Source organism: Suillus subalutaceus, assembly GCF_016647625.1.
Source record: "Suillus subalutaceus strain FC151 chromosome Unknown DFJ58scaffold_53, whole genome shotgun sequence".
NCBI lineage: Eukaryota > Fungi > Basidiomycota > Agaricomycetes > Boletales > Suillaceae > Suillus > Suillus subalutaceus.
The window spans coordinates 86,408-100,089 of NW_024540302.1; the positions used below are offsets into that span (position 1 = coordinate 86,408).

General features: G+C 48.1%; 4 protein-coding genes across 4 annotated transcripts; 3 read left to right on the forward strand and 1 right to left on the reverse strand.

Moving 5' to 3' along the window:
• Nucleotides 1-1,484: 1,484 nt before the first annotated feature.
• DFJ58DRAFT_841432 (uncharacterized protein) lies at nucleotides 1,485-2,873 on the forward strand (the record flags this gene model as incomplete). The annotated part of the gene is made up of 5 exons (XM_041392710.1): nucleotides 1,485-1,611; nucleotides 1,745-1,870; nucleotides 2,394-2,494; nucleotides 2,561-2,750; nucleotides 2,797-2,873. 5 exons carry the CDS (start codon nucleotides 1,485-1,487, stop codon nucleotides 2,871-2,873), a joined length of 621 nt encoding a protein of 206 aa, XP_041243894.1.
• A 4,694-nt stretch (nucleotides 2,874-7,567) lies between these two features.
• On the forward strand, nucleotides 7,568-9,381 carry DFJ58DRAFT_788462 (uncharacterized protein). The gene is made up of 2 exons (XM_041390151.1): nucleotides 7,568-8,129; nucleotides 8,184-9,381. The coding sequence occupies exons 1-2, from the start codon at nucleotides 8,028-8,030 to the stop codon at nucleotides 9,066-9,068; spliced, it is 987 nt and encodes a 328-aa protein (XP_041243895.1). The 5' UTR covers nucleotides 7,568-8,027; the 3' UTR covers nucleotides 9,069-9,381.
• Nucleotides 9,382-10,436: 1,055 nt separating this feature from the next.
• Nucleotides 10,437-11,377, forward strand: DFJ58DRAFT_383791 (uncharacterized protein). Its single transcript, XM_041380132.1, has 3 exons — nucleotides 10,437-10,646; nucleotides 10,707-10,977; nucleotides 11,059-11,377. The coding sequence occupies exons 1-3, from the start codon at nucleotides 10,574-10,576 to the stop codon at nucleotides 11,219-11,221; spliced, it is 507 nt and encodes a 168-aa protein (XP_041243896.1). The 5' UTR covers nucleotides 10,437-10,573; the 3' UTR covers nucleotides 11,222-11,377.
• A 1,028-nt stretch (nucleotides 11,378-12,405) lies between these two features.
• Nucleotides 12,406-13,596, reverse strand: DFJ58DRAFT_383873 (uncharacterized protein). The gene is made up of 5 exons (XM_041380133.1): nucleotides 13,551-13,596; nucleotides 13,032-13,504; nucleotides 12,934-12,966; nucleotides 12,674-12,825; nucleotides 12,406-12,618 (listed from the first exon to the last, which is right to left on the reverse strand). Exons 2-5 carry the CDS (start codon nucleotides 13,443-13,445, stop codon nucleotides 12,468-12,470), a joined length of 750 nt encoding a protein of 249 aa, XP_041243897.1. The 5' UTR covers nucleotides 13,446-13,504; nucleotides 13,551-13,596; the 3' UTR covers nucleotides 12,406-12,467.
• Nucleotides 13,597-13,682: the final 86 nt, after the last annotated feature.

The window sequence follows — 13,682 nt, forward strand, 5'->3', positions numbered from 1 at the left end:
CAACTTGAAGTAGGACAAACGGAAGGAGCTCACCATCGGAGTACCGGCACCGTTACTACCGGTCGTACCTATGCGGGGAAAAGAACAAACCCAGCGGAGACTCCTTCGGGATCAACAGAGAACGTTTTCGTTAGCATGCAAGGGTCCAGTCCATTTGGAAATGAACCGATCGTACTGCTACACCGTCTTCTTCTGCGGCTACGCCATCTTCTGAAAGGAGGCTATCCATAGGCATCTGCAACAAGGCCGGCCTCCCCTGCTGTCATCGTGTCATAATTTTTGCGTTTCCACTACCTATTAGTTCGTAGGGAGAGAAAATGACGTCAACAAGTGAGGCCCTAGCGGTTCATGGCACTGACTCCCGCGCACCGTGTCTGCAATTTCTCCATAAGAGTATTGGCATGAGTGCAACTCGCCGGGGCTGTGTTCGTCGACTTTGGCGGCGGCCGTAGATCGTAGGCAGATTGACGGCCACAAATCGTAGGTAAAAATATGATTTAGTGAGTGGTGTGGAAGGTTAGAATAGGAAGATGACGACCAAGACAGTCGCAATGCCTGCATCTGATATAAACGGCGGTCGGAGACTAACCGTGTGCATGTTGAAAGTTGGAGTGTCCCTCCCGCCGCCGGCGTAGTTGGATCACTCGATACTCCGAATGACACAACAAGCAAGGGTTCACGCCTAGGCACAACAAAGCAGCGATTTATCCCTTCCATACAACATAACACGCTCCACGACGTAAATCAACGTCGTGTTGTCGGAGATGTTCGCCGTGCAGGGTCACCTCAGATAATCAATGATGTGTCATCTCAAACATGAAGAGGCAGTGTAGGAGATACCTTCACGGAGATCCTGTCTTTGTAATACGCTCAGAGTCCGTGAACTCTCATTAAACTCCTAAATAATTCATGGCGTGTCCGAGGTGCAAACGAAAAAAATTAAGGTCCGCTGGGCGCATCAGAAAAGACCACGCCTGTCGTAGAGATTAACACATAGCATTGAATACCGTCCTCACTACGATGATACATTAAGCGAGTATGAGAACATCAGCAAAGCTGTACCCGCAGCATGATCATGAGGGTACACTTACTTTTGCGTTATCGTGGAAAATGAAACAAGCATCTGTTTGACATTGATGATGTCGGGCATGTATCCAGTCCATTACGTTGCCTTCAGTTCAGGGTTTCGTTGCCGCCATCGTTATCAAGGGTATCATGGGTGTCCTCTTGCCTCATTCTCGCGTATTCACTAAGAACTTCAGCAAGTTTGACGCAAGCAGGGATTCCAAAGGGACATGAGTCGACCACGATTCAGATTGGCAGTACTCACGTTTTTAGAATACTCCTTCGAACCAACGTGCCAAACCGCTAAGAAAGTGTTAGCACATGATAGGCCTAAATGAAGGGATATACCTGGAATATCTATCATCCGCAGTCCAAGATCAGTAGTACTTTATGAAAGTGCGGGCGTTGCGCTGTCACACATGGCTGTAACGATTGCGAACCATATTCCCGAAATCTCGCCGCAAACACTCATGTGGAAGGGGCCAATTACAAACGACAAATTGTTGCCCATAGCAGCAGGATCTTCCACCGATGTATTTGAATTCGGTCCGCAGTGACTCCGCACCGTGGACGGAAGGCTCTGCAAACCCATTAGACGGAAAACACTAGTCCTGAGTATGCTACGCCGAGAATGGAGAACATATGATTTGGTATAGCACTGCCTCTTGCGCCGGTCTAGACGAACCAGGAAAGACGGAAGGGAGATCGTCATCTGTGGTGCTTGTGAAATACCTAAACTCACAGGACTCGGGGAGGCTCGGCACGCGCCCCCAGTCTTTTTCTGTGTTGAAGCTCCAGTCTAAGCGTACGTGAATCAGCAGCATAGGTTGAACCGGCAGACTTTCCGACTTTCCGAAGTTTTGCACGAGATAGATCTGAAATTCGGGAGAAGGTGGCTGGGACACGGGGGAAAACGGGCAATGATCGAATAAGCGCGAATGAAGCTTATATTGAAGCTGATGAAAAACACGGCTAAAGCGCTAACGTTTGGCGACCGACGTACTTCGCGTATAGTAAATACACCCGCTCACAAGGCGTCCACGTGTTTGCGCATACCGACTCCAGCCTCGAAAGTCGATTTTGGCAAAGCTCTGCATGATCAGATGCGATCAGTCTCGCCTGTAGCCCTGTAAAGAAGTTTTAACAGTTCTGATCGAGGTAGCTCTGTGAAGAAGTTATGACCGTTCTACTAATCTGATCATCAGGGTTCATCCACCTTCGTGGCGCGCCTCAGTTTGCCATTGGATGATGTCGATCCGCGGATAACGTGAAAAAATCCGATTAGGAATTGAATGCAAGATACAGCTAGCTTGTTCAATCCCATGTAGGTTATGCTACTCCGGCGGCCCGAACCTCGCACAAAGGCTTGCAAGAGTGTTATCATGAGACACTCCTCGGCTCGAAGCCTCATGATCAGCAGAAAGTCGAGGTACGTAGCAAATCTAGTTCTTCAAGGGTAAATTGCTCTATCAACATCCCTCTTTCGGCTAGCCAGGCTCGCATGAGTATGACGGATCAGATGCTGGTTTTCATTCGGCCGATCAAAAGAAGGTCTGAAATTGTGCATCATGGGATCTTCGGAGCCGCCAACCCTCGTACCCTAGAACGTGGTCAACGTTGTAACGTTAGCCAGCGTCTCGTTTCGCGACACCTCGTGATTCCCAGTTGTTTGGAAGGGCAATTCGGTGAGTAATACTTGATGCAGTTCTGTTTCGATTGCGTAGTAACTAGTAAAGACACATCAAACTTTCGGGCTACGAGTGATTGGGATCCCTGAGGTCGTGTCCATCCCAGCAGGCAAGCTATAACTTGTCTCTAACGCTATCCTAGACACGTGGACAATAAGGGTTTGATGCATCTTAGGGATATCAGGAATTAATTTCCCTTCTCTACCACCATGTAATCTTTGTAGAACGAGAGGCAATTGAGTTGAATTAACTAACGAGTTTGGAGCAGCTAAGCCAGTTCGTAAAAGATCGTGGAGAATCGCCCGCAGCTGTACTTCGGGCAGGATAAGATGTCGACGCCGATGCGATCAGGGATAGATTTGAAACTCTTCTTCTGCCACCACGGAATGCGCCCATCAGCGCTTTCAGCAGATTATGGCAATCCTTGTGAATGGAAGCGGAGGTGACTCGTTAAGAAGGCGAAGTAAACATATTCCGGTTCACGAGATGATACACTGCTTACTAGGCTTCTAGTTGACGTCAGCACCGACTTCTGAGGAAACAAGCATAAAATAAACCTTTGAGAAGATAGTCATGGGAGACTTTTACAAGTATCTTGATTAATGACGTGCTTTCCACCGATGACTCGCAAAGATCTTAAGGTCAACATCAGAGGCTTGCACTCTATTCGCCGAGCTTGCTTTTCGATCAGAAAATTGACTTTTTATAAAGTGACCATCAATACTGCGGTCGATAACTCGATAAGCTATCACGGTGGAGAATGTAGGCGCGTTATGGGCGCTGCCAACATCCTAATACGACGTTCCCGAGGGAACCGCGAGCTGGTTTGGATTCGTACTCGACACAGTGGCGCAGCGGCGTGATACCAAGTCGGACGGCGGTCCGAAACAATTTGACAAGTGTTGTCAATTAATTTCATTGAATGGTTTGAAATTGCGATATTCGCGGCGCGCAAGGCGCGTTTAAGGCTAGCGGAATGTTGAATCGAGGCGGTGGGCGCCGATGCGGCAGCCACTAGGGTTGTATGAAACGACTCGAAAAAACAAAGGCTACAAGGATTCTTGTGGTATTGTTCGAGTCGTTACACAAGGCTCGAACAAGTAGTACATTGATTCTGGGTTTGCGATGCACACTAGTCGAACAACTTATGAAAAAGTGTTAAAGCCGCTAACAACGGAATGAATATGATGATGTTGATATAGTACTCACTGCCGTGTCGTCGAGGCTAGTCTCGGTCATCGAAATAGGCAGAACTGCACGATGCGAAGCTTGTGAGCTATGTGCTTCATGTCACTCATGAGATGAAGGAGGCACGGTGGTCCAAAATAGAGGGTAAATTTCGTTTTGAAATGGAGTACGTTGTCCGCTCTCGTTGGGGTATTCAATCGGTTCCATTGCTATTCGCGTTTCGTAGTCGTATCGTCCTCGCGTTCTTCAGTTGATGAACGTTCTGAGTCAGCATTACCTCGTAATCGACTTCCGCCCGTCCACGTCACGCCCACTCAATCCCCACGATGCATCATCCCTTGGACCCTTCAATTACAATACATGACGGTTCCGAATGATGAACAAACCACAACAAAGCTGCACCAGTAATCTCCCACTAACCAAGACAGGTGACTCACAGGAACGGCGAAACTTTATCAGCGCTGTTTTAGACACACAGGAGAGAAGTCTAAGGTCCCGGCTAGTAGCGCACGAGATCAACACGTGAACGGGCCATCTTACAACGGGCGTATCATTGGCAAGTTTGTGTTACAAGTACGCGCGCGCTCAGTTGGACAACGGGGCAAGTGAGATAAAGGATCTGTCACTAGGGATCAAAAGCGCCTACCAACTCACCCCAAAACGGCATGAACTCGAACTTCTGATTGAACATAATTTACTACGTGCGCCGCAATTAATCGCAGGCGCTAGGGACGACATACGATTGTATTAGTATATGCGAACCTTCAAGACGCTTACTTGGAGATGTTGCTGTACATGTTGCGTGGCAAGTTCTATACCCATCAGATCTATCAAGTTGAAACTGGCACAGGAAGACTTCAGATGATGTCTATGCACTCACGTTGAGTCAAGGGATTTAAGGATATATTGTGTTTGGGCGCCAGTCAGGATGAGTACTGGTATCAATATGAAGTGTTCAGTTTTGAGCGCTACCATCACGATCAGTTTGGCGGTGGTTTGTCACTGTTCGCGAGCGGCCATAATTGATGGTATCCTAGGGTATACGGGTCGGTTCGCAATCCTATATTAGGAGGACTGCCGCATCAGAACGTTGGGCGACACTTTATGTTTGAACTTACATACTTGGGACCTCGCAACATATAATTCCAAGACTGTTGGGCCCACAAAACGTACTCCGGTGATCGCTGGCTTGACATAAGCTCGTATATTGTATACTACAAATCAAGTGGCTCAGGAGCAACACTACAGAAAGTTATTACAGGGTCGTGTAGGGGTCAGATGATAACGCACTTGAAGCCTGAATAATACATATCGATCGTGATCATGATGGACTTCCAGAACACCGTGGGTGTCCCGAATGGATAATGAGGCACACACGGCCAATCTTGAGCGTGCCCGACCTGCCAATATCGCGGCGCTGATAATGACATCTTACGTCAAAAAATTTAATTTTTTTTGAGTCGAGAATGAAGAAAATAACACGAGTAGCATACTTGCGTTCTTGTGAGAGCAGAACGGAGATAGGAAGATAACCTGCATCAAACGTTGATCAAATGTTAGCGTACACCAACTCGTACTAGTACTTGAAGTTAAATCCATACCGAATCTGCACGCCTCATTGTATTAACGAGTTCGATTTCTGAGTCAGGGATGGAGGAGTCGAGGCTAGTGCCGGAGCAAGCAATATGTTTATCGGCAGCCACCCTTTGTGGGGCGACTGGGGGAAATATACTCAGAAATTAGAATGAAATACACGTGCAGTGTCCAGGCCCGCTCGAGGCACCAGGCTGCCGCAATAATCTCCACTAGCAAGTCTAGATCGCAGATATCGGTGAAGAAAGAGGAGCAAGGATGAACAGCAACTGCGGAACAAGAAAATACTCCACCTGAATTAAACATGCACCATCCTGCTCGATGCTCAGCCTCAGGGTAAACGGCCTCCTATACTCCAGTTATACTTATCACACACCAAGAATAACAATAAGCGAATTCCCATCAAGCACAGAGAAGCCTATGCGGGTTGGTTCTGTAGATCACCACGCTCGTGCACACAAGATGAGGATATGTAGGCACCATAGCTAGTAGGGGGACTCATAAGAACACGCTGAGAATGGTATTTCCAGATTACATTTTCTCAGGTCTGCCCAATTTTGACTCGATAAGCAATTCGCGTGCGTCAGATGAAATAATAGGTTACATACCTCCTTTAGCAGAAATTTGACGGGTGCCCGACAGCCATCGATTCGTTCAACTCCCAAAAGCACTGCAGTTCTTTTTATCTTATCCCGGACCGTCCAAGACCGTCCATCATATGACTCTGCAAATATTGTAGTGGGTAATAGCCTATTATGCTACGTCATGATCGGGAAGTGATCATCCATTTACGCTGGAGCAGGAGGAATTCCTAGCCTAGTATGTGCGGAGAGTCACATTGTCTTCCATTCGTGATTCATACTGACTTCCAGGCCATATTACTGAAGGCCTGGTGCTGTGGCACAGATAGGGCTCAACTAAGGCACAGAGCAACCGTGACACGATCATTGAATTGGAATGGCAGACACTGCAATCAAGGTAGCATGTGCCAGGATGGTCGCTCTGTGATTTAAGTTACGTGTTTCTAGTTTAGGGCTGTTTAGGGATGGTGATGAGCCTGATGGCGCAATGCGCATCACATGACGCCGACGGTTTAGTTATGCAACGCCCGAGAGATGTACTGCAATAGCATTTTATCACCGCTACGACCGAAGGGAGATGACAGGGTATGGCGTGATGCTCACACGAAACGCTATGTATAACGCCATGGGGTTAGTCACAAGTGAACCAACACGCGCCATCTATCTAGTGTACTGAGTTTTAAAACTGCACACCCCACGGGTGTGTTCGAAGATAACCAAAAAGCTTCGTTGACGTGAAATCTGTGGCAGCGATTGAATCGTTTACCATGTGAGTTGCAAAGGTATCTATTGAGTTACGTACTCACAACATGTGTATAAGTTCGGAAGGTAGGTATCGGAAAGGCTTCTACGAATTGCAGACGAGCCAGTACTCGTGAAGAGGCATGGTAATTGCCTTCCGCGGATCAAGAGTCCGTTAGGGGGCTTAGCTGTTGCCTCTCGACAAATGCAAAACGCTATGATGCGCTTCTCTCAGCCGGATCATGTACATGAGAAAGCAGAGCTGCATTGTCAACGTTTCTTGATAAGCAAGTCGGGATGAGGACTGTGCATTAACCGGAAGGACAGCGAAAATTTATTGAGGCTGATCGGATATCCCTGAAGCCGTGCGGTATGGTACCTAATGTTTGACAGTGAGCGTCGGAAGTGAGCCGTGTGTGTCGCAAACCAAGCATATAGTCTAGAGGAACTGGAACTTTGTATTGTGCTGTGATGTCGGAACAAACGAGGGGCAGGCCGCAGGAAGCATCGCCACAACAAGGCCTAGAAGGGTTTGGCAAACCAGTTTCAAAAGGGCGGCAGGGTGAACCGATGAGGTTTGCTCCAAAAAGGAATCCAAGGGCCGCTGTGGGCCATTCAGGTGTCATCAGATCATTCGTTAAAAAACGCCCACACATTGACACAGTTTTGCATATATATACGGGTCCGGCTTTTGCGAATGGTTGAAATTTCCACAACCTCCGAATCTCTCCTACTGTGCTAGCTATACTCTAGTCGCTTTTGCGCAGATTTCATAAAGCGGCAACCTCTCTGATCGTAAATAGGGCTTCTATTGCTCCTCGAGGCGATTTAGCGAAACATAAAGATTGGGTACTTGAGCACGCAGACTGTCCCATTGTTCCTGGGTGAGTGGGTTAAATAATATTTTTTAATTTTTAAAATATATAAATATATATTTTTGCCTCGTTGCAACGGAGTCTATGAGCTTGCCGTTGCCCAACTTCGTATCCCAGGCTCATGGTTTTGGTTCCATTCATTTTCCTTCTTTGCTTTCACACTGCCCTAATTCTTATATACCCCGTCATTCTTTCTATCCCGTTCTAACTAAACTCCCAAACGTTGACACTTGCACTTTTAGATCACTCTCGCGACACCACACCGTCCGTTCCACTCACCATCACCCATCATTATTATGGCTGCTGTACATGGTCCTCTAGTACCTACCCATCCTTCCCCGTTTCGGAATGCCCAGAGTGTTCCCCATTCGAGAATGGGCTATCATCCCGCACCCTCGGTCAGTTTTTAGTAGCCGCTCGCTATATTCATATCCTTAACTATACATACATAGGCACCACCTAAACCTCAGTCCACTCAGCCTACGACGAGACACTCTGACCCTTTTTACGGCCACGAGCAGGTTGCCCGTTTATGCGCTCGGTTCATCACCCATCTCTTTGCTTGTCCAGAGTACCCACCGTCCTCTTCTAATTCACAAGTAAAGCTTCCCCATTTCATCGCGTATGCACTTCATCGTACCAAGCTTCACTCCTCCGTAACCTTCGCTGCTCTCGTATTACTCCAGCGGCTCAAGGCGCGTTTTCCCACTGCTCGGGGTTCTTCCGGTCACCGTCTTTTCGTGTCTGCTTTCATGCTCGCATCAAAGGTCATCTGTGACGACACTTACTCCAACAAATCCTGGAGTATTGTAGCGCAGGGCATGTTTCAATTGCGAGAAATTAACCAGATGGAGCGCGAGATGTGTCAGTATCTGGAGTGGGAACTTAATGTGGATCCGGTAACGCTGAGGGAGTTTGAGGACATGGTCAAGAAGGACTTTGTAGGTCAAGGTCCCTATCCGACTTACATTCTCCCTTCCTCCTCAAAGACAACCCCTCCTCCTACCACAAATCCCTTTCCACCTCCTCCAGCTGCTTTGGCGCCCACGCCTTCGTATGGCCATCGTTATCCTTCGCCGCCAAAGCCCGCTTTCCCCCAATCAAATCCCTCCTACATTACCCCGCCCACAACACCAGACACGCCGTCACCGTGTTATTCAACATCGACGTCTCCAGCGTCGACGGCGTCGCCCCCAACACCCCCGGGTATGGAGGACTGTACCGCTCGTATCGTATCAGCTTCGTCATCCCCAGGAATCCCAAAACACGAGCCTGTTCCGGTACCACCACCATCGAAGCACAAGATGTTTGCGTTCGCTTCGCCGGCTGTCTGGTGAAGGGAGCTCATTGAGTGCATCGTGGTTTTTGTTGCATTTTTTACTGCCACTACACTCACTTTTGCTCGTCTTGATGACGCCGCTAACATATACACTTTCATCGCTGTCGGTCACCATCGGTCGCTCGCGGTGTTTTATTTACCAGGACTATCTATACCCCGCAGCATCATTACTTGGCCCAGGGTTGTTCTGGGACCGTGCTTCACTTACTGCATTATCATCATATGTTGTGTCAATAGCGCATTACAGTATTTCAATTGGCATATGTACAACTATACTAAAGAATCAAAAATGCCACAATCAGTCTGCAATATCGGAATGAATGCGAGACATTAATTGATGAGAATTGAGAGCATTTGATGCCCTGCCTCGAGGCACGTGCGACAACCGGCGGATCGCTTCCACTCGGACCTTCACACACCAAGTCGTACGACAGTGCCAGCTGACTTCTTACGATGTATTGATTATGATCACTTTCGTTACTGCCAGCAGCCATAGTACGAAAGACAACGTTTACAAAAACTCCGCCGGAACCGATACCAGTTCAGGACGCTACAGCTGGACAAGCACCAGTGATCTGCATGCTTCTACATGATGCCGTCCCTTGTTCAACGTTAGCTATAAGTGTGGCACAAAGAGCCTTTGTGAATTCAAAGCGCCACATTCTCATCGCTCCAATCCGCGTTTGGTCTGCACAAACCGACTACCTTATCCGAGCGCTGAATGCAAAGTTCTATCAGACCTTTCCGATGGAAAAACCTTCATATGTCCAGGGGGCTGTACACGTTTTTTTTAGGGATGGCGTTTAACTGGTACCTTCTCATTCTCCCGCACGCCGCCGCCCTTTATGGTAAGCAACTTATTCGTAATCAATTTCACTGGCTTGGGGTGCTATCTCCGGCTGCAAGGCCTTGCAAAATTTTTAGCTGCGTTGCTGCGGTCTGGAATTTTCACTGGATCTTGGAAATCGTGGTGAATGATCTCCCTCCATTACGCCGAGACATTGCAATTTTTGAAGTGGCGTATCCTAACAGCGCTCACTTGAAGTACTTATATACAGCGACTTGGGGACAACTGCCCAGCGATCGTGGTTATCTCACAATTGTCAACAGGGTGCCGCGCGTGTGCCCCATCAAATTATCCATGCGAGATGGACGCTGACATGGGCACTGATACATCATGCAGCTCTGCTAATCGGCCCATAAGAAGTTCATTCTTGCTTCTTGTCTAGCCGAGATAAGTGGCAGAAGCAGCTGCTTACGGCTTGCAAACGTATATTTGGCTTGTGACGAGCTCTGACTCGGAGATCTGAGTCTGTGCCTCCATAACTGTAAGTCATGGCAGGCGCACTATTGTCCAGTCCAAGTTGACGTGGCCGCGCTTTGACCTGGCGGGATCTTGCAGATCGCAAGGCTAATCTTCACACACAAAAGAAAGAACAATCGAGCGCATTGTATTGTAATCTTAGTCCTCAAAGACCAGGGGCCAGAACATGCTGTAGCCTCATGTCGTTATGTTTTGCTGATTTGGTAACCCTTGGTGCGGCCTTCTCCACAGGGTGGCATGCATGCCGACAATGTGAGTTCATTATTACCTGAGTCACTTGTCGAGTGGTAAAGTTAAGTTTTGGGCTTATAGATCATAGTGCTGTCGAAGGTGCACATTACACGAGTATCCCGTCCTATAGCTATGCTATGCGATCTTCTGCAACCTGTTACAGTCTCATGCCTAACACACATGAGGTCTCGGTGCGCAGAGTACGACACGGCGTTCATCGGTTTGCCTGGAGTGTTGCAAAGCACAGACTTGTTTTGGGTGTCGTCTTAGCAGCTCCCCAAACTGCAGCCACCTTGACAATCAAGATAGTCGATGCATTTGCTATTAGGAGGGTCCAGTTGCGGTCTGGAATGTGAGCATCTTACCATTTCTCCGCGGCCTTCCTTTTGTTTTTGGGCATTTTCACATTTTAAGCCGAGCATGATGGCGCTAGATCGAAGTATCACCTATTTGAAGTTCCTCGTCATGCCGTGACTTGCATACCAATCAGGATTCAAGATTCTGTGCACACCGGAGTGCTATGCTCACCGGAGCTTGACAATAACCCACTGGATCGTAACGCGTTGGTCGAATCTCACTGTGGAGGGTGTTACTAGCCATCTGCCAGAAATTTGATATATCGATATCGCGCACTGCTACGTATTGGCATAATGTACTGGCCAAGGACACTGTAATCTCACTCACTGCGGAAGGTGTACCAACCATCTGCCATGGAATTGATGATTAAGCACTGCCGGGAGTGATACGCCCAATAGCATCGGTGTTCACAGAATCGTGTTTTCAAGCCGCTGACTGACGGGCACTATTTTCGACCCTCGACTCTCGTTTTCTGGCACCTGATGAAATGCTGCATTGATGGTGTGGTGTGGGGAAATTGCTCCATGATGTTCTGTGAACGAGCATAGGTATGTACAGGTTTAGCTATGTACAGGTTTCGGCCATAAACTTTCTGTGTGTTTTTTGTTTCACTTGCAGGGTCTATTCGATATTCTTTGACATGTTCTTGCTCTTCACTTTCATACGCACACGGGTCGCTGCTGGTGAGAACAGAGGCTTTTTGGCTGAGTTCTATACACTATCTTTCATTCTAACCTGCAAGTCCAGTACGCCACCGGATAACACACAGGTCTCCTATCTCGCGAATGCAGAAGCGTTCGAGAGTCGAGACAGCATTGATATCGGACCTTTGGCACCGGATAACCCTAGACTAGATGTCCCTCTTTTTAAAATTATCAGATCTGTCTACCCTTCCAATCTTCACCCTTTATTATCACACGTTTGCATCGCGTTGGGAATCACCGCTCAAATCACCAGTACCGTGAATTATCTTCATAGTGATTGGTTGAGACGCATATGCGTCACGCAGGCCCGGCGGCCCCTCCTTTGATGTCGTCACTGACACCACTGACACCAGCTGATACCTCTAATGACATTGAATCTTCCCCACATTCCTCGTCAGAGGCTTTTGGAATTTCTTATCAGGGATCGATAATCAATATTAACGCCTGTCTGTCGGTGCCACGTTCCACGAAGAACCTTCGAGATGTGATATAGGCGCTCATGATCACGCTAGTACTCGACTTGGCAGGCTTGGAGAGCGCAAACGGTACTCGTAGGTCATATACTCGTTATATGCTGTGCTTGATCATCCTAGGCGTAAATGTCCCTATATACCTCGATCGGCTGGAACTGGGATTTAGTTGTCGCGGTGCCTTATGATCACCGTTTCAGGTGTCTTCATATGTTCAAGCTTCTGCGCATTAATCTGTTGGAGCTCTGTGGGTGTCATTTAGACTTTGGTTCACGACTACGTGACGTATTTGTCGTAGGACTGTTATCTGATCACTGATCGTCTGCGTTCGGTCCTGTTTCTTCGAAACTCTTATAGAAGATGATTGCATCGACATATTCCTCGCCCTCTCCGTCCTTCCGTCTCATACGACCAGCCTTGGGTATAAGTCCAGCTTTCGTAAAGTTTAGTGCTTCCCACAACCTGCAATCGAAGTGATCAGCAAAGCACAGATGCAACGAAGGTTGTCAAAACGCACTTAACGCTGGCGGTGTTATTATTATACACTAGGTTAAACACGCTAGCCTTGTATCCCAACGCTGGGGCATAGTGCAGATATGATTTAGCGAGAATATGCCCATAACCACTACCACGTTGGGAAGGGGGAACTATAAATCCTGCATTACAGATCTACATTGGAAATCATATGTCAGCGAACGAGCTTGGTTCGTCTCAATTCACATGAAAGCCACAGCCTTGAGAGCCGGTGAATCCCTTGCCCAACTGAAGCACACTTACATGGGAAGATCGCCCAGGGTAGTTGGGCTTTACCTGTATCACCGAATTCGACATATGTGAGATTGGGGTGACACGATAGGGCTAGGATCGCGACTCACGTAGTAAAACCCTGCGACGCACTCCTCCCATGTCCGCCCGTTTCTCGCAGCGTCTAGATTTTGCTCGATTTCCCGTACCCCGCGCTCATCGCTCGCAATCACGGGCGGATCTCCTTTTCCAGCGATTGCGACGAGTACGTCTCCGCCGAAGAAGTATGCTCCGAAGGCTGCGGAATCGCTAATGTCTTCTTGTGGATACGTTAAGCCTTTGTCTACTTCATTCGCAAAAATGCAGTGGAGGTAGTTGAATAGACCTGTCTGGATGCGCTCCACTGCGGCCCGATCGATGTGATGTATGGTCACGAAAGATGGGGTCCCGAGATCTGGCTCTACCCGGGGGCTATCGTGATCCCATAGCGTAGTGGGTAAATACGATGTCCTTTGCGGTCTGTTGATGACCCCGTAAGCAGACATGGTACAGGTATACAAGTAGTGTGCGGACGAAAGCAACCAGGAACTGGAATGACCCTCGTCTGTGACAGTTAGACTAGCGACTGACTTCTAAAAGAGGTGTCGCACCTTCTTGCAGGTCAGATACATACTCCTAAAAATCAAGAGTCCTAGCTCACTATGCCTGAAGGAGATAGTACACTCATCCTTGCAGATGAGATAGACTCGAAGCGCAGTCCATGCGCAGTCCTCTGTAAACTT

What these genes read in the sequence shown, in the direction of transcription:
- DFJ58DRAFT_788462 (XM_041390151.1), top strand. Translation starts at nt 8,028, where the DNA reads ATGGCTGCTGTACATGGTCCTCTAGTACCTACCCATCCTTCCCCGTTT. An exon ending in GCTATCATCCCGCACCCTCG is followed by an intron (nt 8,130 to 8,183) that starts GTCAGTTTTTAG and finishes ATACATACATAG; the next exon opens with GCACCACCTAAACCTCAGTC.
- DFJ58DRAFT_383873 (XM_041380133.1), bottom strand. Translation starts at nt 13,445, where the DNA reads ATGTCTGCTTACGGGGTCATCAACAGACCGCAAAGGACATCGTATTTA. An exon ending in GCGTCGCAGGGTTTTACTAC is followed by an intron (nt 12,967 to 13,031) that starts GTGAGTCGCGAT and finishes TCGGTGATACAG; the next exon opens with GTAAAGCCCAACTACCCTGG. An exon ending in ACCCTGGGCGATCTTCCCAT is followed by an intron (nt 12,826 to 12,933) that starts GTAAGTGTGCTT and finishes TTTCCAATGTAG; the next exon opens with ATCTGTAATGCAGGATTTAT.
- DFJ58DRAFT_383791 (XM_041380132.1), top strand. Translation starts at nt 10,574, where the DNA reads ATGTCGTTATGTTTTGCTGATTTGGTAACCCTTGGTGCGGCCTTCTCC. An exon ending in GTGGCATGCATGCCGACAAT is followed by an intron (nt 10,647 to 10,706) that starts GTGAGTTCATTA and finishes TTGGGCTTATAG; the next exon opens with ATCATAGTGCTGTCGAAGGT. An exon ending in GTCCAGTTGCGGTCTGGAAT is followed by an intron (nt 10,978 to 11,058) that starts GTGAGCATCTTA and finishes TGATGGCGCTAG; the next exon opens with ATCGAAGTATCACCTATTTG.